Source organism: Lacerta agilis, chromosome 6 (genome assembly GCF_009819535.1).
Source record: "Lacerta agilis isolate rLacAgi1 chromosome 6, rLacAgi1.pri, whole genome shotgun sequence".
NCBI lineage: Eukaryota > Metazoa > Chordata > Lepidosauria > Squamata > Lacertidae > Lacerta > Lacerta agilis.
Genome location: NC_046317.1, coordinates 62,188,722 through 62,215,835, shown reverse-complemented (window position 1 = coordinate 62,215,835; position 27,114 = coordinate 62,188,722). Strand labels below are relative to the sequence as shown.

General features: G+C 39.7%; 1 protein-coding gene across 8 annotated transcripts in view; it reads left to right on the top strand.

The window, feature by feature from the left end:
* TRIM33 (tripartite motif containing 33) overlaps positions 1 to 27,114 on the top strand; it is a 54,549-nt gene that overhangs the window by 9,153 nt on the left and 18,282 nt on the right. For 4 of the 8 annotated variants that reach the window (XM_033153014.1, XM_033153011.1, XM_033153013.1 and 1 more), the window contains exons 2-9: positions 10,673 to 10,791; positions 10,925 to 11,072; positions 12,738 to 12,870; positions 15,607 to 15,723; positions 16,605 to 16,719; positions 19,856 to 20,002; positions 23,360 to 23,477; positions 25,000 to 25,179. In XM_033153014.1, the coding sequence (XP_033008905.1) occupies positions 10,673 to 10,791; positions 10,925 to 11,072; positions 12,738 to 12,870; positions 15,607 to 15,723; positions 16,605 to 16,719; positions 19,856 to 20,002; positions 23,360 to 23,477; positions 25,000 to 25,179 (1,077 nt within the window). The remainder of the gene's footprint in view (positions 1 to 10,672; positions 10,792 to 10,924; positions 11,073 to 12,737; positions 12,871 to 15,606; positions 15,724 to 16,604; positions 16,720 to 19,855; positions 20,003 to 23,359; positions 23,478 to 24,999; positions 25,180 to 27,114) is intronic. The other 4 variants (XM_033153017.1, XM_033153016.1, XM_033153015.1 and 1 more) reach the window with 2 other exon arrangements.

Genomic DNA, 27,114 nt, shown 5'->3' with positions numbered 1-27,114 from the left:
TAAGAACTTTGAGTCACTTTATCCAGGGGACAGTCCACATATATATTGGTCTATTCCTACCTCTTTTTCTTAATGGTGACACAGACCATTCATAACCTAAGAATATTCTTCACAACTGTGAGCAGGACTGGGGTAAATGAAGACAAGTGACAACAATTAACTATAACATTGTTCACTGCTCCTGCTCAGGCTGCACAAAAAAAGCATTTTGGTTCCTGAAATTCATTCTGATAGATAAAATATAACTGATAGAATTCTACAGGATGTGGTATTAGTGTGTGAAAACAGTCAAGATCCAATTATCTGCAGCCAGATACCTCCAGATGTGGAGATGTCAGACACCATCCTGGCACCTGGGCATCTTCACTTGGTCCCAAGTGGTCTATAGTCAGGCTAATTTCGAACACTGGTTGGGTACTTTTCCATTGTATCTTCACCACAACCTGTGACAAATGCTTGAATGAGAAATAGTGACTTGCCCAAGATCACTCAGTGAACTTTATTGTTGACTATGACAATAGTTGCAGCTTCATCACACAGTTGCTGTTATGTAAGAAATGTGAGTAGTAAATAATTGGCAGTCTTGCTAAGAACTGGTTGTTATAAACACAATTACAATTTCTCTAGGGATTAATTTGAACTCTTGCTATTGTTATGCTATCATTAAAACCTATAACAAACTCAGTGCTTCATAGGTGCGTCAACTATTATTATTTTAAAAAAATATGCTGTACACAAATGGTCTGCTTTAAAGAAGTGACTACATAGCATCTATGGAGGCATACTTCACCTTTGAGATATACCAGGGTTGTCCCAGTGAAAAATACCAAAGTGGAAATGACTAGGGGAAGAGGCATTAAATGAAGGAGAGTGGGGATGAGAACACAACATTTCTTCAGAAAGAAGTTTTGGGACTCAAGGAATATGTTCATCAGAGCAGAAACTCTCTCAGACCAGATCTGTGCATGATGTTCCTTAATAATCAGGTCACATACTCAGAGATTGTCATCTCCCAATTACATCTAAGGCTAAAAATTAAGGCCAAGGCTACATCTAGTGAAATAATCCTTTTAGTATAACAAGTTCAAGGGAGGGAGGTTGTCCCCTGGCCTATTTTATCTGTGCAGCAACCTTTTGAGGTGGACTAACTCCTAAGGGTGGCGTTGTGGTCTAAACCACTGAGCCTAGGGCTTGCTGATCGGAAGGTCGGCGGTTCAAATCCTCGCAACAGGGTGAGTTCCCATTGCTTGGCCCCAGCTCCTGCCAACCTAGCAGTTCAAAAGCACATTAAAGTGCAAGTAGATAAATAGGTACCGCTCTGGCGGGAAGGTAAATGGTGTTTCCGTGCGCTTCTCTTGTTTCGCCAGAAGCGGCTTAGTCATGCTGGCCACATGACCTGGAAAAACTGTCTGCGGACAGACGTCGGCTCCCTCGGCTAATAAAGCGAGATGAGCGCTGCAACCCCAGAGTCGTTCGCGACTGGACATAATTGTCAGGGGTCCTTTACCTTTTCCTTTAATTCCTAAGGAGGCATCTCCTTCCACACAAATCTGCATGAGGTCTCTCCTTTGTTTCTGAAGCCTCCAGACTGTCTCTTCACTAATAGACATGTGGCTGGCACAATTTTGTTGTAGTGTTAGGGCATCTTCTTCATCATTAGATTACTTGCCCCAGTTTTGCTGCCCATAATGTCTGAACATGGCACACACACCACTGATCTGGGAAATGATGATAGAAAGAGCCACAAATAACTGTCAAAAGATAGTTAGGAAAAGCTGTTTGGGTTAAGAGTTTTGAGAATTATCATGCAATAGTGATTTGTTTTAAGGTAAGTTTCACAGTGGTACACTGCAGCTCAAAACCGCGTAAGATCTATAATACTTTAGAATACAAAATGATGGTGACAATGACAAAATGCAGTCAAATAAGATTTTATACATTGTATAGTAAAACATGTAATAAAACTAATAACTTATGGAAGATGGTTACTAAACTTATGGAATAACTTATGGAAGATGGTTATTTTTTCTGATGTATGTCGGTTAACTTTTATAAAGGAACATGTTATAGAAGTAACCTAAAGGAAGTCTTCCAAAAAGTAGTGACTGCATGAAGCTTGAGGTACTATTAAAAGAGTGAAACAAGTTGTTGCCTTGGAGTTGATCAGGAGAGGCTTCCTGGCTTAGAACGAGGACTTGATATGATGGTAAGAGTTAGGGTGTATGACAGGGAAGGCCCAGAATGTACAGCAACACCTCTGACATTTCCCCCTTTCAGTCCAGCCATTCCTTCTGCTTTCCTCTTCCTCCTTTCTTAGCGTTCCCTCACATTCACACGAATCTGAGTGGCTAGTTGTTTCCTCTATACTTCTTTACTTTCTCCACTCCAACTTTGTATCAGCTTCTTTTTTTAATCAGTTCCTGTTCCCACATGTGCCTGTGCAGTGTGTATGTTGGGGAGTTGCTGTTGCTAGCACAGTCAAGGACAGAGCTAAGACTGGTGTTCAGTTTGGAATGCAAGATAGTTGAATAGGTGCTAATACAGAAATTTGACTGCATTAGTTGAGGGCTTAATAGCAGTTAATTCTTTGCACACTTTAAAGATTCTGCATAAGAATTTTAGAATGGTAGAATGCCTTCTGCCATTTCCAACTGCATCAGAGGTGGGTTGGCATCTATGAAAGCTTATGCCATTTTATAATGAAAACTTGTAAAAAAGAATCTCAAGGTGTATGAAACACATTTTTTCTCTGTATCATGCAAGGCAAACACAGTTTTCATATTTTATAAATTATTGTTTAAATAGTGTTTAACACCATGTAGGCTTAGCCATATTTATGTTGGGGTAAACAATAAATATTGCACATGTGGTTCCTGTAGAGGAAATGTCTTATTCCATGAGATAGATAATGCCGCAATATATTTAAGGTGCAACAAGACTTTGGGTGGGATTCACCTAACAGTCCCTATCATCAGAATCCCTGCACAATGGGGATTCCCCCCTGCTCACCCTGTGCACCCCCCATTGGCTGTGGGCAGGTCAGGGAAACCCGCAGAATAGCACATGGTGGGGAGGGAAGGAAAGAGGGGATTGCTCAATCTGGCAAACAAATGGGCTTGTGCAGATTTAACGTTTGTAATAGTGTGATGTTGAATTCTTCCATTTGCTTTTGTCCTCCTAACAATAGTTTTTATTTATTTCTTATTTAAGGGCCCACTCTCTGCCCACTATAATATTGTTGCGTCCCATCCCAATCTCCGAGTGTTGTGAGATTCCAGGAGTTCCAGACACTTACCCAGTGTTTGTGTTTCCTTTTGGGCACAGTGGAGGTTGTGGTGTCTTTATGCTATATGGTTTATTTACACACATAATATAACCTGAGACTGTGATGGAGGGGTTCACAGCATTAACACCCCAAAAGGTTCTTGTTTCTCCTGTAGCCACAGCCTTGGACTCAAGCAGAGATCTGGAATGGCATACACTCTTTTCTTGATTATTTCTTTCCAGGGCACATTTTCCCTCCTCAACTCTAAACTCTGGCTTTTGTTCTTCTCACTTTTTTACCTTGCACCTAATGGGCAGGAGACATGTAGCTTGAGAGAGAATTTTCATAATTTGGGGTGGGAGAGGGTTGTGTCTGAGAATGCTCTGTATATTTACTCCTTTGATTTATATGGGAAAAGGGGAAATGAATTAGTGGCCACATAGTGGGATGGGAGAGCTGAAAATAATGCCAATATATTTCACATCTGGCAACCAATGGCAGATTTCAGATAGTACATAATAATAATAATAATAATAATAATTTATTATTTATACCCCGCCCATCTGGCCGGGTCTCCCCAGCCACTCTGGGCGGCCTCCAACAAATATCAAAATACAATACAGAGTCACAAATTAAAAACTTCCCTAAACAGGGCTGCCTTTAGGTGTTTTCTGAATGTCAAGTAGTTGTTTATTCCCTTGACTTCTGACGGGAGGGCGTTCCACAGGGCGGGCGCCACTACCGAGAAGGCCCTCTGCCTGGTTCCCTGTAGTTTTGCTTCTCGCAGTGAGGGAACCGCCAAGACAAGTCAAAAAAGCCTGGGACAGAAATTTTCGTGGCCCTCTAGGAGGCTTAGTTTGGTCAGAATTGAGTATACACTTTCAGATCTAACACTAAATACATTACTTCTCATAAATGAGCCACCATAGCCACTAAAAAGCAGTGAAAATCTGTGTCCCAGGCTTTTTAGACTCATCTACACATGTACTATCTGAAACCAAAGAGGTGATTCCCCCCAGCTGTCCTACCCACTAGCAGTTGATAACCCCTGGCCTAGAGCAGTGCTGGGGAATAGGGTCCAGCTGGTGGGCTACATTCTAAGCCTCACCCCCTTCCGTGGGTTGCTTCAGCAAGTGGGCAGTTTCACCCACCTGTCAGTCTCCTGACTTCATGACATAAGGCAGAGGTGTTCAACCTTTTTGAGTCCACGGCTTACTTGACCAACTACATTTTTTCTGCAGCACCCCTGTGGGGCTCAGAAGCCCAGTTATGTCACCCCTTGCCTGCAGAGCTGGCAGCCTCTCACCCTTTTTCGAATATCCTCCCTCCCTGAGTGTTCCCTCAGCTTCCTCTCTTCCACCTCTCCTTGGGAGTCCTCTAGGCAGCTGCAACTGCCGCCACTGGTCTCTGAGCTCCCCACCCCCATGCCCTATAGAGAGGTGCCTCCTCACACTACCCCACAGGGACTTAGGAAGCACCCGCTTGCCAGCCCCAGAGGCACCATTTGCCTGGGGAGTTTGTAGCCAGGGCTGCTGCAACAAACAGCTGTGCAAGTCTTTCGGAGGCAGAGAGATGCAAGAGGGACATCAGAGGAGGGAGGGAAGGAAAGAGGGACAGAGGCCAGTGTTGCCCACGGCACCCCTCACTCTCATTCAATGCACCCCATGATGCCATGACGCACTGGTTGAAAACCAGTGACGTAAGGTAACATAGCGTCAAAGGAAAATGTTGCAAAGTGTGCTCCCGATTCTTTCCTTCTTCCTTTGTAGGTGCAGCTTGAACCACATCTTGAATTCAAGTATGGGATGCAAAGGAAGAATGTGAGCGCACTTATTGCACTCCTAATACTTCCTTGTTTTAGCTGTCACTTCATGCACCTGACATTTTATATGACATCAGGCCCTAGAAAGGTGGGTGTGGTTTATCCCCAAACATCCAAATGTGCGAATCTCTGAGGCAGGCAAGCCTAAATAGGCCCTGTCTGTTGGAGGTTTCTCTCCACTGGACTAGAAGATAAGCAGATTTTTGATTTTGGGCCAGATCACATTAGTGACAACAATTTTTCTCTTTCCCATGTGTGCTTTATGTTCCTTGTTTGTCTTTCGCAATGCTATAAAAAAGAGAAATGTGCTTTTCAAACATTATCTTAACTTCATAAAACATATATATGAGTTGGCATGGAAATTGAAACAATTTAAAACATTTTATTGGCTTGCTGATGTCATTGGATATGATCTAAAGTTTTATTTGATCATCTAGTTATTGAATCAGAAGTAAGTGAATAGTGCAGTTATCCGTCCAAAGAGATAGAAATATATTGCTAATTCTCATCCGTGTGAATTGCCAGTGCAAGAATGTTTATTATTCCCACAAACGCTGTTAATAATGTCATTGTAATAGTTTTTAATTTCTGCATTTTACAGTCTCCAGCTCCCCTCTACCACCACCACCACCACTGGCAAGCTATGCATATTTATACCAGCAACTCAAGAAAATCCTTCAGGCATCTGACTGTGTGGACTCTAGTCCATAAAAGCTGTATGTCACAATAAATTTATATCGTATTTCTTTTGCTGTTCATCAACCAAGTGGGCTAAATAAAATATAAAACAAATGCAGCTAGCAATAACAGTTTTAGTCTTTAAGGTGCCACAAGATTTTCAGGTTTTTAAAGAGTTAATTACTTTTAGAAACTATTTGCTAGAGTTAGTTTATTTGGTCCGACTTAAATGCAAAAGGTCCATTGTGATTAAAAATAGTTTATTTAAAGTATTGAAGTGGGTGGGGAGTAGTTTCGATTGAGGCAAACTCATTTTTTCATGTAACCGTGCAAACCCTTTTCTGAGATAACTTACGGTAAGTTGCAATCTTAACTCCATTTACCTAGCAGTAAGTCCCATTGCATTCAGTAGCACTGACTTCTGTGTAGACATGGCTAGGATTGCACAGTTATGCATGCTTTAGCATATTCTCTATTCCCAGTCTTCAAAGAACCATTTCAGAAAGTCTCATTGATAGACACCTGTACTTCTGTCCCTAAAACATTACCCTTGAAAGACTTAGGAGTGACATAATTGCACAAATCTTTCCTTATAGGAGCTGTTAAGAATTGTCTAACATGTCTACTCCTAGCAGCAGCAACAATAAGCAGGAGGATTTGAGGGTGGGGTGGATCTTATCTATCACTTCTTGCAGCCCTACAAAAATTGAAAGACGTTTATGCCCCTTTAATGGTTTTCCTTTCCCCACTGTTTGTTGCAAAGAGACTTGACTTCCGCTTCACATTATGCATGGGGGAAATAGCAAGGAGGACTCCTGTCAGTTCTTTCTGTCTTCAAGGCAGGGCACAAAGTGATGGAAAATATTTTCCCCAATATTGCTGCCCAATAATGAGGGGGAAGTGGGTGGATCTTACCTCACTTTGGGCAGGAATTTTGCTGAAAGTAGAAGAGAAGCAGTGCAAGCCTCAGTCACTGCTTCTCTCAAAACCTCAGCATGATGTGAGGGATTTCTCTTGCATTATACCTCTGTAGTTTATGGAGAACCCGGAAAAAGAATCATTGTCGCTGAAGTGGGAGTGGGTGCTGGCAACTGCATTTGTGGAGCCCAGCCAGTTTTGCAACCAAGAAGACTAGGAACTATTTTCTCATGAGTTGGTAGGCTACTGTGAAGCCCAACAAAGCTGTTAGTTGTGTGTAAGTGCTTTAAGATTCACTTGTGCTGGCTTTTCCTAGCTCAAGCAATATATTTCTAAAAGGCATCATAGTGCAGATCAGAGAAAACAAGATAAGGTTGCCATGTATCCAGGACACAAAAATTATTGAGCTTTTTTTTTGGCAAAGTTGTTAAGCTTTCTTTTGTGGAGGGGAGCAAAGTTGTTGAGCTTTGCAAAATCTTTTTTTTTTTAAAGAATAAGTTTTTAAGCTATTCTTCAGGAAATTTGCGGGGAAAAACCCAAAACTTCTGATATGGACTGCCATATGCCCGGGTTTCCCTGAACATTTTAACTGCTTTTCGAAAATTCCGTCAGACAACATTTTTGACAGATGGATCCTGGCTTTGTTCAGGAATTTCCAGACATATGGCAGCCCTAAAACAAGACTACTGTAACTTTACTTCTTTCACCATTCTCTGAAGGGTATGTTGCTTGTCTTGCTTTTGATATACCAAATCAGTTCTCTTTGTCTCCATTGTAGCAGCCTTGAACTGAAGGGTGGTATATAAATAGATTAAATAAAATAAAATAATGACTTATTTTGAAAACACATGCCACTATGTTTCTGTCCCTCACTCCTAGCAGTGCCACCATAGCATACTGTTTTCTTTGTTGACAGATGCTTATAAAATTATGCATGATGTGAGAGAAGTGGCTAGACACATTAGTTTCTCCCTCTCAAAACTGGAACTTTGGGCAATTCAGTAATGAGAGAGAACAGCTTTCAGTTTTTTTACAATCAAGCGGTGTATAAATTTTACAAAATAAATTAACAGTGCATAATTTCTGGATTTTGTATCTACAATAATATGTCACAATGGCCCATAGACGAATTTTTAAAGGGATTTGACCAATACATGGAGCATAGCCTGGTGGGTCTAAGGAACCTCCATGTTCAATTATGAAACTCCACTGAACAGTTGCTGGGGATCAAAAGTGTGGGAGGTGTATTTGTGGGAGGTGTATTTTGTTTATGTCCTGCTTGTGAGCTTTGTGAAGCTATCAGTTTGGTTGCTGTAGGAAGCATCATATTGGTGTAGTAGATAGGGCTTCTTTTATGTTCCTTAGCTGGGAAAAATCTAGCAGTGTGCTATGGCTGCTCCTCATTCCTTACATCACTTCCTGGTTTTCCCTACCTAAGTACACTCAGATAAGATTGTACAAAAATATACAAATATTCAGACTGGTACTAAATCTGTTCTATGTATTTTGGGACCTGCCTACCTTTTCATTTTTTTTGCCTGGTGAGTTGTTGTTTTTTTTAAAAAAATGTAACTTGAAAGCTTGCCTATTTCTGTCCAACAAAAAGTTTGTCCAATTAAAAAAAGGTTGCTTTACCAGTTTTATAGTATTGGCTGGTACCACATAATAATTGTTCCATTTATAGCTTAGCTTTTATCCAACAATGCTCTTGATATTTCTTCAGTTTTATGTGTTTGCTATAGGTTTTTTAACAATTGGAAGATTAATTACACAAAATGTTTTTGAGTTGTCACTTGGCTCCTCTCACCTCCTTATGATCTTCCACAGGGGTTAATTATGGAAATAGTTTTGTTTTTTAGATGCACAATTAATGCATCAACCTAACTTCAACCTTTAATACTTTGATGATAAAGAGACCAGTTCAACTCCTTAAAAACAGCTCTAATATTGAAATAGGAGAAGACTGTATCCTCAAGATATGTAGCAACATTTGGCTAGGAGAGGACTGTTGGAAAACTTCCTATATTCCATGCTAAATGCAATAACAATTCTTCTACCTCCCTTTGGCCACTAAGATCCTCTGGCTATCAAGAAAGTAGCACAGGAAATCATAGAATCATAGAATGTCAAGATGGAAGGACCCACGAGGGTCATCTGGTCTAACCCCCCTGCAATGCAGCCTGGCATTCAGAGATTTCCACATGGCCGCAGTTGAACCCGCACTAGTCACAAAACACGATTTGTGCCTGGGGAATTTTGAACACTGATGAGAAAACCTCTTCAGACTTAAGCTCTGCCCAGAATGTGTTTGCATAAGGCAGAACAGTATCTGTTGGCACATATCCATTTTGAAAATGTAGAGTCCTTGCTTAGGGACTGTTTTAAGAAAAATGTACCGTACTTATATTCTCAAACGTTACTGAAAATGGAGCAGAAGAAAGCTCAAACTACCGGTAATAGCATATTAGTAATAGTACAAGCGTTCATTAAATGTCAAACTCCTGTTCTTTCATATTTAAATCCTACTGATGAGTGCTGCGAACTATTACGGTCTTTCATAAAAAGGCACATCAGCATATATTTGATTGTGATTGCTTTTTAGTAATGTGACATAGATCTGGTTCTTGTATCATGGTAAGCTAGATAATGATTTACTGTGACAATGTGAACCTTCTAGCTCCTAGAAAGACCCATTTTGATCCTCATCAAAGCAGCCTTTTACAGCCTTTTGAGGCCCAGAGAGGTGCTGGACATATTGAGACAAGTGTTTCCTCAAAGGTGATGAACTGTTCTTGTACATAGAACTTTGCACTTAGTGGCTTAGCTGCTGGCTTCTGGGGAGATTGCAGCCACTTTGCTGCTCCCTGTCTCTTTCAGTGCAGCATGGCACCTAAGCCAAGGTTTGGCTTTGCATGTCATCCAAGCTTGAGATTATGGTTAAGATCTCTCCTGCCAAGATCTCTCCTACCACTAGCCAAGGTTTTTCCTATGGTCACAGGTCATAGTTTGCAAGGAGATACCTTAACTATGATTATGGGTTCATGTGGCACTGCTGTGCAGAGCTAAAATACCCAGGGAGGAGCAAAGTGCCTGCGATATTGTCCTCAGTAGCTATCATGTTCATACATTCATGCCTAGCCATGGTTCAACTTCTCATTACCATTGACTTTGACTCAGTACTCATGTCATATTAAACTAAAGTTAAACACACACTTTGAATTAACATGAATGTGCATGATGTTCAGTGTGCTGAAAAGTTCTTATTCCATTCCTTGTTGGTCTTGCTGCATCATGAGTGAAACAAGCCAGATTTGGGCTTATCCTGTTGTCTGAACCTGGGCTCATAGTTTGCTTCCCACCAAGCAAGCTGCAAACATCAACCAGTATTTGTTCATGCCTTACTGCTTGTTGTTTTGTTTTGTGGAAACAGTGGGATAGATCCATATTAAGTTAGTTGTATTTGGCTTCCATTGATTTAAGTGTAACTTAAATTAGGGCCTACTGAAATCAAAGTTTTTATGTGATTTTAACTTCATTTAACTTAGTCTGGATCCAACCCTCTAAGTGGAAAGGATCAAAAACAGCTTGGAAGAGTTATTCATAAAATGCCATCAACCTGTATTTGTTGTGCTGCTATTTATTTAGTTTCATAAATTGCAATATCCCTGAGAACTGATAAACTGTGGCGTAATAAAAACCAACTGTTCTGAAACTTTATGGAGCACTGTTAGTGTGTTAGCTCCCAGGTTATCCATACACTTAAAAATAAATAAATATTGTGCCTTATAGGAATTTGAAATAGTTTGTGAAACACATTATCTTATCTGGCCCACTGGAGCTGAAAGTGCTCTTATGCATTGTCCTTGGACTTATTATGCTTAATAGTTCTGGAAGAAGATTCTGTATTTTAATTGCAAATATTATGATGATTTTAAAAATCAAGTTATGGAAATCTAGTAAAGTGTAAGAAGTACCCTTTTTTGTTGCAGTTGGTGTGATCAGGTGTCCAATCTGTCGCCAGGAATGCAGGCAAATAGATTTGGTAGACAACTACTTTGTCAAAGACACATCTGAAGCACCCAGCAGCTCTGATGAGAAATCAGAACAGGTATGACACTTCTCTTTTCTCCTTGCAATGTGGTTTGAGTTTTGTCTTGTGTAGGATAAAATATTTTGGTAATTTTTGGATTGACTTGTCAAGGCTTCAGCATTTGAAAATATTCCCCTCTCCTGGCTTTTAGGTGTGCACCAGCTGTGAAGATAATTCTAGTGCTGTTGGTTTCTGTGTGGAATGTGGAGAATGGCTGTGCAAAACCTGCATAGAAGCTCATCAACGAGTTAAATTTACTAAGGATCACATGATTAGAAAGAAAGAAGATGTCTCTTCAGGTGAAATTTCAGTTTCTTACTTAATACATGCCTGTCAATAATAGCCTGTCTGACTCTATAGATAGCTTAGTATACTGAAAATCCATGTCATTTTTGTGTTTTGGAACAGAGAGAGGCTGTTGAATTGCATCTACTCAGTTTGTGACTTCATTGGAAAGCAAATATCACAAAATACTTAATTTCATACATGACTCAGTCTATTTCAATTGGGCAGCTCAGTCGCTGTTGTTATGTAGCCCATGGTACAATTCTGATACCCTTGCTGCTAAGTTCAATACCTGGCTACCTTCTGCTGTGCATTTTCTGATCCCAGAGCCATGGTTTCCCATTGGAAAACTAAACAATTCTTGGATATTTCTGAAGTACAATGACGTTCCAGTCATTAATAAAAAAAACATTTAAATATTGGCCGTAAGCTTTCACAAAAAGTCTGTCCACACGTCTGTTTCCTTAATGTAATATTGGCAGTATCAATAAAATATATGAAGATGAGTAATTTCCGGCAGTTTATTAGTCAGAAGACAGATTGTTGTAGGTGAGTTAGTGGACACACCCTATTAGTTTTGTCCCTGCTATTGCAATCCTAGACCTACTCACGACGTGCAATGCTTGTGTTTAACCATTTATAAGTGATGAAGACTTATCTAGGTTGTTTATGCTTGCTTGCATCTTATTCCTCTTCCATTACTGAAGCTAAGCTAAAGTATATGTAACTGAATGGAATGCATACTCTTCCAATTTACGCTTGCCTCCTTCTCTCTTCTCCCTCTTCTAACATTTCCTCCAGCGGAGGCACAGTGTCAAATATTTGATTACATGTTCCACAGGGCAGAGGCCTACTTTTTGATGCTGCTTTATAGTGACATATAAATTAATAAATATAAGAGTGTTTTAAGATGAAAGTAAGAAAAGTAACATTATGTTTATTTGGATCTGGAAGTGGGTGGTTTTGACTAAGCAGTTTCAATGAACTGTAGGGAATGGAAGGCAGTTTGTTGAAGGCTGAGAAAAGAGTTGGTTGGAGTAGTTGGAGAAACAAGGTAGTTGGAGCAAGTGAGATTCTCTCAGAGGTTAGAGATAAAGAATTGTAGGAAAATACGACAATAGTTAGTGAGGCAGGATAGTTTTAATTAGCGGGATAACAGAGATGTGGTTCCACCATCTTAATACCTTCCTCCGGTCGAGATCTAGGCCACAATCATTCACCACAAACAACACCCCCTTTATGTCTTGCAAGGCAACTGCCATAGCTGGATGTTAATGCTGGCTGTTAATGCTGCTGGATTGTTCCCTTACTGCAGGACGTAAATAAAACTGGGAAGGGATTTTGTGCTGAAGACAGAAGTTCAACAAAAGTAACACAGTGTTTGGTTCTTTTTTGGAGGGGAGGGGTATTTGCTGAGAAAGAAGTGAATAGAAGAAATAGATGGGAAGTGGAACATAGCACTTTCCCAATCCAAAGAAACTGAAAGACAGAAATGGTGGGACCTGATACTGTTCCTAGTCAGCAGTCTGTGCCTCTGCATGGAGAACTATGCCATGACATTGACCCTCCTTGAGCTCTGGACACTCTTCTGCCAGTTTCGATCTGTAGACAGACTTAATCTTTACTTTAAAATACAAAAAAGTCTCTCTCTCTCTCTCTCTCTCTCTCTCTTAAAACAGAGGCTGTTGGAGCATCTGGTCAGCGTCATGTTTTCTGTCCTGTGCACAAACAAGAACAGCTAAAACTCTTCTGTGAAACTTGTGACAGACTGACATGCAGAGACTGCCAGTTATTGGAACACAAAGAACATAGGTATAGCTCTTTTCTATTCCTATGCTGTTTCTTCGCACAGCAGGTGCATTTAAAATACTGTACAGTCATACCTCGGGTTACAACCACTTCAGGTTGCGCGTTTTCAGGTTGTGCACCACGCCGAACCTGGAAGTACCGGAACGGGTTACTTTCGGGTTTTGGCGCATGCGCAGAAATGCTAAATCGTGCTTTGCGCATGGGCAGAAGTGCCAAATCGCAACCCGTGCGTGCGCAGACACGGCGCTGCGGGTTGCGAATGCGCCTCCCGCATGGATCACATTCACAACCCGAGCGTCCACTGTACAGTCCTTAAGTATTTCTGCTATAAAATGTGTGAACTTTGTGTCTGTAGCAGATAGATTTGGGCTGGTGGTGCTTTGGGCTCTTAATTCCAGTACTGATTCTAAGTGGCAATAGAGCAATAGTCATCAGATTAAAGAAATCTTAATCACATGACTTTTAGTTGATAATTTAAATTACACATTTGTACACAAATAAAGCAATATTTTTGTGGGGAAACATAGCTTGATTTTACATGATGTGTGCAGCAAGTGCCATCTTAGAAGAGGCATTTCCTCCAGTGTGGGTAGAGAAGGGAATGTGTGTTCAAAAAGAGGGCATCAGCACCTGCCATTTTTGTAAGTACATCTGTTAAAAATAATTGACATTTTCAGTGTATTGCCCAATTAATCAGGAACTGCTTTTTAATTGATCAGTTTTAGAAATAGATTATTTTATACAAAAATTTCTCCCACTTTTTCTTTATAAAAGGAAATGTTCGGAGTGACTGACGAAAGCCTGATTCATATGTCATATTAAATCATAGTTAAACAAAATGGTAGTTTAGTCTGAATAAGTTGTGTGCTGGTGCATGTGGTCCAAGGTCCCCACTTGTGCTGCTGCCTTGCTGGGGACAAAACAAGCTTCTTGTTGTAGCTGAACCCAAGCCCAAGCTTTGTTTCTCTCCAAACAAACTATGAGCAAAGGTTTGTTTTTGGTTTACTTCTCATACTTGGTTTGGAGAGGAACCGTGATAAGCCAGACTATGGCTTGTTTCCTCTCTGATGTGGCAGCATCACAGGAGGGAGGAGTGAATTGGGAACTGGAAATTTTTGAGTAGCGTGGACCACATTAAACCATGCTGCTCCTTCACTTAAACCATAGTTCATTTAACTGTGATCTAATGTGATGTGTAAACAACGCCAGTGCATGAAATGGAACAAAAAATTAACGGTTCATGAACTGATGTATGCAATTAGATGCTGATAATTTAATAGAATTGGCACCAATGATGCTGACACTTTAACAAGGATTAGGCTATTATTGCATGAGTTCATTCCGTAGATTGATGTAACACTGAATGTTAATTGTTTCAAAATCACTGAGTTTATGAAAGAAATATGATGCCGCAAATGGCTACCTCTGGTCAAATATGCATGTAGGCATGATTTAAGCAGAAATACTTGTCTTAGCTTCCATGATTAGTACTTTGAAGAATGCATCTGTAACATTGCTGCTTCTATAGCATTAATGCAGCTCAATGAAAACACTTATTGTTTTCCACTTGAATACATTACATTGATTTGGTTTGTAAGATCGGCCTGCTGAACTTTAAACTGGTGATTTCTTAGAGGTACAGGAAGCTGTGCATAAGGAAAGAAAAAATCAGTGTAGTAGTGCCTGCCTCTGTATGCTAGGATATTTGTGTTCAGTCGGTTATCTTTGCACCTTTTAGGGCATACTTCTAAGGTAATTTCCTTGTTTAAATATTTTAGTTCTTCAGGGAAATTCTCATTATGTTGTTTCTGGAGCATGAAATTCTTGAGGTTAAGATTGGTCACATATTTTTAGAATAACATGCTATTTCAGAAACTTTGACAATATTAATTTGACATTAGCAATATATGGATAGTTGATTGAGCTTTTTTGCTAACCAGTTGGCTGGGTCTGGTTTACTAAAATAAAGATGGCAAGCTCACGGTATTCTTCTTGCCTTATAGATGGACCACTACAATAGCTTAGATTTGTATGTAATGCAGATTGCAATCTGGACAATTTCTGAGACATGAACCCTGGTAATAAAATAAGATAACAGTTTTATACAGTGTGAAGTTATTATCCCCCATTCACAGACTTATGTTCAAGAATAATATTTTCTGGCATCTGCAGCAGAGAAGGATAGCAAAATTTGACGTGCAAGGGATTCTGCAAAAGCTTGACCATATCATTGCGATTCTATATATTTGATTATTATTTAATATTTTTATGCTGCTTTTCCAGGGCTGAGCTCAGAGCTTTTTATTCTAATAAAGTATTTGAATAACCTCTACATAAGTGGTTCATAATATTAAAAAAAAAACCAGTAAATTATCAGTGAAGCAAAAACAAACCATTCAGTGAATGGACAATTCAGCATGAACGCATAATTCAACCTTCCACAAAAAAATATTTGTGCAGAATGCAAATGATTTTTCACAAAATCACCACATAGCTTATAGTCTTAGATTTCTAGAAACACTGGATTTTGTTTTGAGAATTGAAACAGACTAAGAGGTGTTGCGATTGATGCAGGCCGGAACCCACCATTCACCGTCAGAGGCATGCCTTAGGCTCTAACCTCCCTAGGCTTCGGCCGTTAGCAAGCTTCACGTTAGCAAGCTTCTGTTTCAATCCAGTGTTTCCTCTTACTGCTGTGCTCCTGCTTGATAATAGCATGTTGTCTTTTGCTTCGGAAAGGTACCAGTTTTTGGAAGAAGCGTTTCAGAATCAAAAGGGTGCTATTGAGAATCTATTAGCCAAACTCCTTGAAAAGAAGAATTATGTTAACTTTGCAGCTACTCAGGTGCAAAATAGGTAGGTGATTATTATTATTTATATAATAATGCTTTTATTATTCTTTTGTTCAGATGGGCTAGTTTATAGGATTACTAAAATTCTAGCCTCCGAAGATGAAAGTAGAGCAGCTATTCAGCAGGCAGAATCCACATGTAGAAATAGATTTCTGCAATTGTTGTTTGTTATACCAGATTCACAAGTGCCTGTTCAATGAAGAACAGTGTGCCCATGCACTTTGCAGCTTTGGTGGGGAGAGCCTTCCTCACTAACGAGTTAGAACATCCAGGCAACCTCCCTGGCTTTTTGCAGCTAAAGATGGAGAGTATGTGCAAACCACCTGTGCAGTTACTGCAGCACTGCAGTGTGTTTCATTACTCTGGGATCTTAATTGATGAAGAGTAGGTTAGAAATAGGAGTTAATAATGCCCCAGGGAGCACAACACATCAATATGACACCAGTGGCAGGATAGGCAGGTGCTTATAGGAGGACAAATTACTACCTGCTTCAGGCAGAGAGGTGAACATTAAATTGAAATAACAGGTTGCCCCTTTTATTAATTAGTTTAAAAAACAACAACTAAGTTTCTTTGTGCTAAGTTAGTCCCCCCAAAAGCAGTGGAATAAACATTTCATAACACATGAAACAAAAATATCTAACAAACGTAGAAGTATATTTTAATGTTGATGGAAGTTGTTGTCCCATATTGTAAAACGAAATTACTTTTAAGATTTTCCTCTTAAGAATGAATGGAAAATATGGTTGGATGTTATGTTGTACTGAAGTTGAACATACTTCATATAAATCTGTATTTATATAATATGTTGAATTTTTTCTTGAGGGAGAAAAAGGTTAAAGATGTTGTAATGCTACTGCCTGACAGCGCATTTCTCTCTTTCAGGATAAAAGAAGTAAATGAAACTAACAAACGAGTAGAACAGGAAATCAAAGTGGCTATTTTTACCCTCATTAATGAAATCAATAAAAAAGGAAAAGCTCTCCTACAACAGCTTGAGGTACAACTAAATGCAAAATAAATAAATAAAAATGTTTGGCATGAATCCTATCTGTGATCTTTGCATGTACCGGTATATGGCTTCTTCTGTCTTGAATAACCCTGTGGTTGGTTTTGTCCATTATGAAATTCTTGGTGCATTTCCCACACAATGCTTGCAAGCTCCATTACATTCAAACTTTGTATATCTCTGGTTAGTTTAAATTACGCACTTTAGTCAAGCAAGCCAAGAGTCAAAACTGTGGCTTATGATCCTGGCTTGTTAACAGCCTGTAGTTTAACGTAACCAGATTTTCCTCCAGTTTGCACAAAATGGGGAACTCTAGTTAATTGAGTTCATGGCTATGCTGGAGGAGAGTGAGGAGCATGTGTGCCTGAGGCTTGCTGCTGCTTGTGCATGTGGTCCAAAACTACGGCTTAGCTAAGTGCAGAAAGGGCCATTGAGTTCCTTTCTCAATATGCCTGCCTAAAACCGACATGGGTTGTAAATATTCATGACAGTTCAGTAAGGCACAAATTGCAGAGCCACTCGGTAACATGACTTTTAAGTTTGCTGCTTTCCGTGTGATGGCTCATAAAAATCTTACCCTTTGTTGAATGCATCATTTTAAAATTTGAATTCTCTCATTGATACTTGTCCTACCCTTCAGATTTGTGTGATCACACCCATACCATACATTTAAAGCTCTCTTATGCCACTTAAATAATCATGGCTTCCTTCAAAGAATTATTGGAACTTTAGTTAAGAGTGCTTGTAGCCCTGTGAGGGGTCTCCTGATGGCTCACAGCATCCTTGGGAAAGTACAGTTTGCAGGATTCTTTTAGTGGCACTAACTGAATCTGTAGTTAATTAAAATTCTTCTGAGTTGGATGCAGATTATTATTTTTTCAGTGGATGACAAATTAGTAGTCATCTACATAGCAACTTTGTGTCTCATTGCAATATTGAGTTATTCATTGCCAAGTCCCCTGTCATAGGTTGAAAGGGTGTTGGTGATGTGGGTTGCTCAGAACATTTTGAATTGGACAATTTTCTGATGACTTTAATCAGTCGGGATGAGATTTTACATGTTTGGCTTTTATATTTCATAATGAAAATGTTTTTAATATGCTAATCTTATACGTGGTACCAATATCTCAAAATGGTTTCCATAGCCAGATGTAGTTCAGTGGAAATATTGAATAGGAAAATAATTCACAAAATGCACAATGTTGTATAATTTTTATAGTCAAATTATTGTTATGGGAATACTTCTAATTTTTTAAAAAACACAATAGTCTAATAGAATACCTTTCTCCTTCTTAAATTTTAAGGAGAAAAACTAAGACACTGAAAGGCACTATTAACAGTGCAATCCTATACATGTTTTTTCAGAAGTAGCTTCCATTGAGTTCAGTGGGCATAGGATTGCAGTCTAATTTTAGTATACCCAAGGGTACTGTGCGTGTACTATGCTCCTAAAAAAAGTTAATTGCAATTTAGAAATGGCACGATTTAAATGGTATTCTATCCATTCATTATGCTACTAATTAATTCTTATGAACAAATGAAATTTTAGAAATAGATGATTTTTTACAGGAAAATATAAATTTTGTGTGTGTGTGTGTGTGTGTGTGTGTATAGAGAGAGTGAGAGAGTAAAAATTTGACCTATAACAGTGATGTTGCTTTTGTAGAGTTCTTTGAAACTTTACCTTCAGTGTTTCAAAGTTATGATAAATCATATTCATATTCCATGTTGTCTTCCCTTGTGATGCCCAGAGGTATAGATTGCCCCACTTTTTGCTTTAATTTTGATAAAATTACTGAGATGCCTGAAAGCAAGCCTATTAAGCTCTGCGGTAACAAGCACCAAATGGGATGGGATGGGGGATGTTTATTGCTGGTGCTATATTTATTTGATAGGTTAAGTAAGTGATGACTGCTTGAAGCAGACTTGGTCAAAATGTAGATATAAAGCTAGCTTTAACAACTTGCATCAAATTAGCACTTTTTGAAGAAATAAATCATAATGCAAAATTATGGAGTATTTATAATCCTGTTGTATGTTTTCCTTTTTTGTAAACTGCCTTGAGCATCTTTTAGGTAGATAATGTATAAAATAATAAAATTGTATATATGGGATGTAGCCAACATCGTGTGAGTAGAAGGCAGGCTCACACAGTGGATCTTTTCTTTCTCCCCTCTTCCCTGCAGCCATCTGCATCATCCTTTGCCCCGCCCCTAAAAAGCTGCTCTGGAGGGCTGGGAATCACTACCAAACATCGCAGGGCTCTGTTGTCCGTTGCTATAGTGGTAGGAAGAATTGCCCATAATCGGGCAGAACAGGATTTTCCCTTATTCTCATCTGAGGCCCCAACAATCCCCCAAACCAAAGGGTCCACCAACCTCTTGGAACAGATTTTGGGAGCATGCAAAGAGCTATGGGGAGCAGCGATAAAGGGAAAGGGTGGGGTATAAATTATTATTATGACTGGAATCTCATTCTGCTCATGCACAAATATCACTGGGTACAACCCAGCATCTATGTTTTAAAATAATCTAAAATAAACTACACTTTTCAGCATTATAGGAAATATCTGAAATATATATCTGAAATAGTTGCTAGCAGTTTAACTAACACTAATGATTCCAATTATGGTTACTGGGAAACTGGAGGAAGTGATGTCTAAAATAAATCCATCTGTGAGACTGAAGTTTGCAACCATAATTAAACTGAATAAAAATTGATGGTATTGCCAATGACTATAAGTATTATTTATTACAATTATATCCAATTTTCTTCCATTATTGTTTGAACTTTTTGAGTTCTGACAAAGTCTCCCACCCAACCACTTACTTAGCTTCAGCAAGTTTTCAGCAGTGTACATTTTCAGATCATGTCCATGCCAACATGATAATTGTAATTTTAAAAAACAATTAACATAATCCAATGAATTTTTTTTTTGTTCTGCCCAGTGACCTATCAGCACTCAGTGCCAGTACGGCACAAAGTTATTCTACAAATAAATGTCCACTCTCAAAATGTTGGATTTGCGTCTCTACTAAGTATCCACACGTTGCATAGATATATGTTTTAATTATTGCACTTGGTATTATTTTTTAAAAATGGATATGTGTGCACTGTTTCTATTCAGACTGTAACAAAGGAGAGACAGATGAAGCTAATACAGCAGCAGAACGATATCAGTGGTCTATCACGGCAGGTGAAACATGTGATGAACTTTACTAATTGGGCCATTGCAAGTGGCAGCAGCACTGCATTACTCTATAGCAAGCGACTGGTAAGGAAAGCTTTGAATTCCAGTATAGCATAGATTATACTGTTGTTCTTTCATTGAAACAAGAATATTGCATCATGGGGACCCATGTTTTTCTTACTCTCAAAGTTTTCAGGTAAGTACAGCTAATGCCACTTTGCTAATATCTGTACAAGTGTCTCCAGTCCACACTTCATTCCAAACTTGCTATTTAAATTACTGTAAAATTTGGAAGTTTGTTTGGCAAGCCAGCTAGCCCTGACACATGCTGCTTTTTAAAAATATAATGCTGCAATACATAGTGTTGACAATTATGTAGGTCTTTCTAGCAGGTGCTGAATGGTTTTTTACCTGTTTCTGAATCTATACAGGAGTTGATGTCAGGCCAGATAGTTTCTGGTGGTTACCTAGGCTTCATGATGGTCAGCTGAGGGGCAATTTGTTGGCTTCTTTGCAAAGTTCATGGAGTTAGATGTTGTTTGAAACAAACAGTTTCACTTGTATAGACAGTCACTGAAACTTTAGTGCCTTGTAGCTATATCTAATTTACTCAATACCAGTGAAGTAGGTCTGAAAAGGACTCCACCATAACCAGCAACCTTTCCATTGATGGTGTGTTGGTAAGGCAGCTATAACAACAACTTGCCTCTCCAAAAGGGTATGGGAGAATGCGATGCTAACAACCAATACCAAGAGGAAGGTCTACCGGACTTGCGTGTTGAGCACACTGCATTATGGAAGTGAGTCATAAGCAACTTACACCTGCCAGGAGCAACACCTCAATGTCTTCTGTAAGCACTATGTCAGGAAGATTTTGGGCATAACATGGTAGGACAGAGTCTCAAACAAATATGTGCTCTTCCAAGCCCACATTCCCACCATGTCCACATTTCTGTCTCAGTGACGTCTACTGCGGCTTGGTCACGTCCACACAATGGAAGATTGCCGGATCCCCAAAGATGTGCTTTATGGGGAGCTGTTTTAGGCACCAGGCCTTTTGGCAGACCAACTCTGTGTTACAAAGATGTCTGCAGATGTGGCATGAAGGCTGGCAACATTAACCGTGCCATGTAGGAATCTCTTGCAGATGACCGCAGTGCCTGAAGACAGTCAGGTTGTGTATCCATAGTAGTGACCAGAGGAGAAATGACCGCTGGGAGAAGCACAGAGAGAAGAAATGCCATGGTGCTTCTGTAACAGTGAAACCAGACACCTTTATCTGTTCCACCTGCAATAAAACATGTTTCTCCCATATTAGTCTCTACAGCCACAAGAGGCACTCTCCAGTGGTTTGACTTTACCCACCCGATGCTTCATTATTCCATTGTCTCTTCAGACAGACAGATGCCAACAGTTTTAACAGTGATATACCATCCAATGAACAACTTCATCTGGGTAGTTACCGTATATCAAATATAAGCCGAGTTTTTCAGCACATTTTTTGTGCTGAAAAAGCTGCCCTCAGCTTATACTCAAGTGAGGTGGGCGGCGGCGACGAGAAAGGAGCCCTTTCAGGCCTCTGCTCCCGCTGCCACCCGCCTCTCGGAATGGCAGGGATCGGAGCCGCGGTTGGGAGAGGTGCTGCGCTGTGCCTCTCCCAACTGCGGCTATGATCCCTGCTCTTGTGAGCGGCGGTGGGGGGGGAGCAGCCCAAAAGAGTCCTTTCCGGCTGCTCCCTCCTCTTCCGCTGCTGCGGACAGCAGCAAAGATGGAGGGGGAGGAGGGAGCGGCCCGAAAGAGCCCTTTCTGGCTGCTCCCTCCTCTGCTCCCGCCACCCCCCTCACGGAACGGCAGGGATCGGAGCCACGGTTGGGAGAAGTGCTGCACTATGCCTCTCCCAACCGCAGCTGTGATCCCTGCTCTTCTGAGCGGTGGGGGGGGGGGAGCACCCCAAAAGCCCTTTCCGGCTGCTCCTTCCTCCTCCACCAACACCAATACACGCACACCTGGCTTATACTCGAGTCAATAAGCTTTCCCGGTTTTTTTGTAGTAAAATTAGGTGCCTCGGCGTATATTTGGGTCGGCTTATACTCGAGTATATACGGTAAGTTAAAAACCATAACAGCAATCACCAAGAATTCTAAAGAGTCAAACTTTTCCCAATGATTTTTTTCCATTTCCCCTCTCTAGTTCTAGTTATTTGTAAAAACAAAACAAAACACCAGGATAAAGTAAAACCAAAAAACGGAAATTTCAGTTGATGAAGTTGTCACTTGATTTGCTTCAAGTCAAAACCAGTTGTTTTAATGATAGACTGCAAATCAGAACTAAAACCCTGGTTGCATAAAACCATATCTGAATGTGTTTTATTTGATTAAGTATTACCTTCCATATTGGACTACAATTGGCAGCTGGCTTAAATGTTTAGCACATTTACATAGCATGGAAAATTAATACAGTATTTATAAAAGTTGTGTTTACATGATAATTCAGATGCCAATTAAAGGAGGCCATCAAAATTTTACTTGCATCACTGCTTACCACCTTGGATCAATATCAGCAGTTGCTGTGAACTGATCCTGCTCAATTCTCAGTAATTCCTGTGTCTGTTTCAGTGAAAGGCAGGAAGCACATTTTTCCATTAAAAATTTGGTACTGAAATTTGATATTTAGCTTGACAGAAGTGCTGCTGGAAGATAAGGGGAACAAATTAAGGGGAATTTACTATCATTTTTGAGTGTTGATATGGCTCTCTCAGTTTGTAATTCCAAACTGATAAAAGTCTAGCACCTTGACTTGAGCTTTGGGTGACACCTTAATGAAGCAAATTAGAATTTAAAACCAATTCCAGGGTTTTGACTTAGAATAGACTTTTTCCCTTGTCAAATCTGCATCATTTGCTTTCTACTCACATGGAAAAATTAAAGTCTTGTTCTGTATTTTGTGTATGTTTTCTGTGTTATCATTTGAACATTGGAACAACTAAAGTCAGGCATGTATAAAAATACAAGTTACCAGGTTGTTCTAAACTAGGCTTATGAACTCAGGGTGGTATCAGACTAAGCTATTCCTAAAGTAGATCCATTGAAATCAATGGGTTTCAGTGAGTAAGTTTTTTCATTCCACTGGGTATACTCTGAATGTGGCTTAGTCCTGTGCCACCATCTATTTGCTTAAAATCTACCTTCTTGTATTTTAGAAGTAATGCACTCCAGTAGTAATTCTCTTGCGACCTCATGTTTGTATCCTGCAATTCTTCTAAGGGTCTGAAAATAAGGTTTAGCTTCATAACATTTCTGTGAGATAGGTTAGGATAAGAGATGGCAACTTGCTCAAAGCCACACACAGTTGCTGACAATTTGCATTTTGTTTTGTCGACTTCTTTTTGTTGACTCTCCGCACAATGTCATCACTAATCTGAGAGTGTTTGTCTTCTCACAGATCACGTTCCAGCTGCGACATATTTTAAAAGCACGATGTGATCCTGTCCCAGCTGCTAATGGAGCAATACGCTTCCATTGTGATCCCACATTCTGGGCAAAGAATGTAGTCAACTTAGGTGAGAGGGTGTTCCATTTTTCTGAAAGCTGAATTCAATGTGCAAAAATTCTTAATATGATGAGTAGCATGAAATAGATAGCATTTTCTGTAGAGTACCACAAAAAAAATGGTGGTAGTGGATTGGATCCATTCATACCAGGAAGCTTTTTTTCACTGTATAATTGTATAAAATTATCTGACTTTAAGCAGACATTAAGCCAAACTCCCCTTGTTTGGCAAGTCCTTTCCACTCCTGTGCACATGATGAACTGTCATCTGTTTGCTTGTATGGGGTTGGATCCCAGCCAAAGCTTTTATAACATATGCAGCCACTACCCAGATGCTTCTCTCAAACTATGCTTCTGCTTTGCATGCACTCCCTGTCACTAGAATAGTTCTCTCTGCAGTCTGGATGCATCGTTATTCACTTGGAAATAGGTAGTGCTGCACTGCTGTTAATCATTGAATACAGTGGTGTTAGGCTACTTCAGATGCTTCTCCAGATTTTACACAGCTTGAATAGTCTTCCAAGAAAGCACTGTGACAAGAGAGGTAGAGTGACGAGCAGGCACCAAAGCGGGGAGGGGAGGGTCATGACAGTGGTGATGGAGGAGGAGTGGAGAGAGTCTGCTGAACTACATGCAAGATTACTCTGATTCCATGTACTCTGTTGGTCATTCCCTTCTATCTCTCTGTAGTAATAAAGGACACTGGAAAGTGTCAGTCTACAATCAGTGTGCTTCCTTGAAGGGGAAAGCAATTGAGGGTCAAATCTGGTAGCCCACATTCAGGCGTTCAAAGAAGACTCGTTTGTTCCAAACTTCTTAGTATGTTAGGCTGCAACTTAGTTGCCGTATTTCTGTAAACAAAGGATTAGGAAACAATAGGAAGACATGGGAAACTCGGTCTAGTATTTGTCCTGTAGACTTAGTAATATGAATAATATTTATACCAGCTAAACAGGGCTGAAAACTTCCCAGAACTTTTAGCAGCACATTTTAGATATTCTAAGAGAAAATTGGGCACCAGATTCCAACTGGTCCCAAAATACTTTTGCATGGTATCGGCAGGACATTTTGGCTTTTAAGACTTGTTAACCTTCCTCATAGCAACAGATTAGAATGAGTGAAAACAAGATTCCTTCAGTGACGCAATGTATGAGCAAGGTGTATGCGTTCTTTGGCATGGCAAAGCTCTAGTATCAAGATAGAGACAGCTTCACAGGAGAGAAATCTATACCTTCATGCATGGCTCTCCAGCTTTTGGCATATATAGAAGGAGAGAGGGCAATAGCAGGCAAAATCCCATTTGGATCCATGTTTGTGTACCTGTATTAAAATCCCTTCCTTCATGTGTTAGACTTCTATACCTCCCCATAGTAACTACAAGTAATATAAAAGAACAGAGAACGTTGATGAGAGAATTTGTTGGTTGGATAATTAAGAGCCAGTATAGGATACTGAGCAAAATAGATTAGAGCCTCTTAGGTGTGTACAAAGGCTTACATGTCCATACCAGGTTTTTCCCGTGTTCTTCTCCAGCAGCAACTCCTCTTACTCTGTTGGAGGACACTTTCGAGGTTCCTCAAGCTTCAGGGCAGCTTGTTGGGCACTGTGAGGGGATGCTTCTGGAAAGGGGGAGGTATCGGAACCCCCCACTACATGTGCAGAGCTCATCATGTGGCCCTTTGGATTGGGGCTATACATTGGGAACTGAAAAAGGTATTGGAAATGAAGTCTTGGAAAACTACATTAAAAAAATATTTTCAGAGGAATCCTAGAGGGAGCAGAAAGTAAAAATAATTCAATAAATATTGTCTTTAATTTACTGAAGAATGAACAGTGATGAGGACTGCCTTTGACAAATGCATATGACTAGAACAAATCTCTAGAATCAATGCAAGGATAATTCTGAAACCGGGGAAAACCATGGGTGTCATTGTCAAGTTCCTAAATAAACTGTTAAGAGAGGGATCTCCCATTGCAGTTAATGGTACTGGAGTGCAAGTACTGATTTGGCTCCAGTAACACTGAAGAAAAGATTTCTAAGTTATAATTAATTTTAGACCTCCATTCAATAAACAGTGGGTGTGTGGTCTTGCATAAAACAGATTGTCACCCTTCCAGGAAGTTGTATTTGTTTTAGAATTACTAAAGTTGACTCGAAGTTGTGATGCAAGAAAATCTAAAAATATTTTGATTAGGAATTGTGGTTCATGTAAGAAATAACCAGGTACACAAACCATTGCAGCTTACAGTAGAATAGCTTCAAGGAAGTTACTAGTTTTATAATTCAGATGATCAAGAAAAGGACATACCAAAAACTGGGCAAAAGAAAACAGATCTTGCTTGTTTAAAAATGCAGAGGGGTAAGTTACACATTTATCAGACAATTCACATTAATTTGCAGAAAGTTTCTTGAGCAACTAACAAATGCAAAACTTTTAGGTAAAATGGAAAATTGAGATGCTTGTCTTCTGTTTTGGTGACACAAATTCAGTTCATTATAAGTATTTTAAGATGCGTTAATCTGGATTTCTGTAAAACCAGCTTAGAGACTGTCCAAGAGACAAGTGACTATATGCACACCAGGTGACTCTATATGCACACTAGTGACTCTATATGCACACTAGGACTTGCTATAACTCTTGCTGCTTCAGCTGTGTCAGAGGTCTGTGGTTTGAAAAATTGTACTGCAAAGGCATTAGTACGTGCTCAGAAGCTTCCCATATAGTCTTTTGAATCTGGGGCACAGTACTTAAAATGTAAAATTGGGGATGGGGGACCTATAGCCTTGTAGGTGTTCTACAACTATCATTCCTGATCTTGGCCATGTTGGCTGAGGCTGATGAGAGGGAGTCCAACAACATCTGGAGGGTCACAGTCTCCCCATACTTGTGTTAAAAGTTGTGAATCACTCAAATACCTGTTTGAATGATGAAACAGAAAAATCATATTGGTCTTATTTACAAATAACTTGCCAGCATCTTTGCTTCAGTCTCTCACCACTTAACTTAATCTTTGAAAGCAACAACAGAAGTAGTTGTTGTGTAGTTCTGAATTAAGGGACACTGCAGTATTTCAGCTCAGTATCACTGCACAAGACAAGGGGTGGAATTAAACGTTGCACTCTTCTGATTGTTCCATCTTCTGAAACATTTCAGCAATCTCCTCCTTCCCCTCCGCACACTGTTCTGGGGGTTCTCCCAGTTCTTTAGAGTGGAATTGGAGGAGGTGGCAGGGAGGTGATGGGAAAGCCCTGTTGCACTACTGAGAGCCCTTGTGCTGACTTCTGCTAGCGTGCCAGCTTAGTTGAATCAGAAGGATAATTTGTTTAATGTGATTATAATTGAAAGACTCTTACATGTAAAGAAACACAAGGCCCCTATTATCCTAAAATGGTTATAAATGTTCTGAGGTTTTGTTTTATACTTACAGCATTAACAGAAAACAGTAAATTATCTTACTTTTTTTTTTAAAAAAAACCCACATAAAATACAGCATGGCTATAAAATAAAAAAATTAGTTTAAATGATCCAAATAATGCCAGCAAAAACCAGAACAATGTTCTAATGGCCCCAAGGGACCTAAACATGTTTCTAAAAATGAAAAGCCCGGGGGAAACGGTTTTAACCTGGCATCAAAAAAACTACAGCT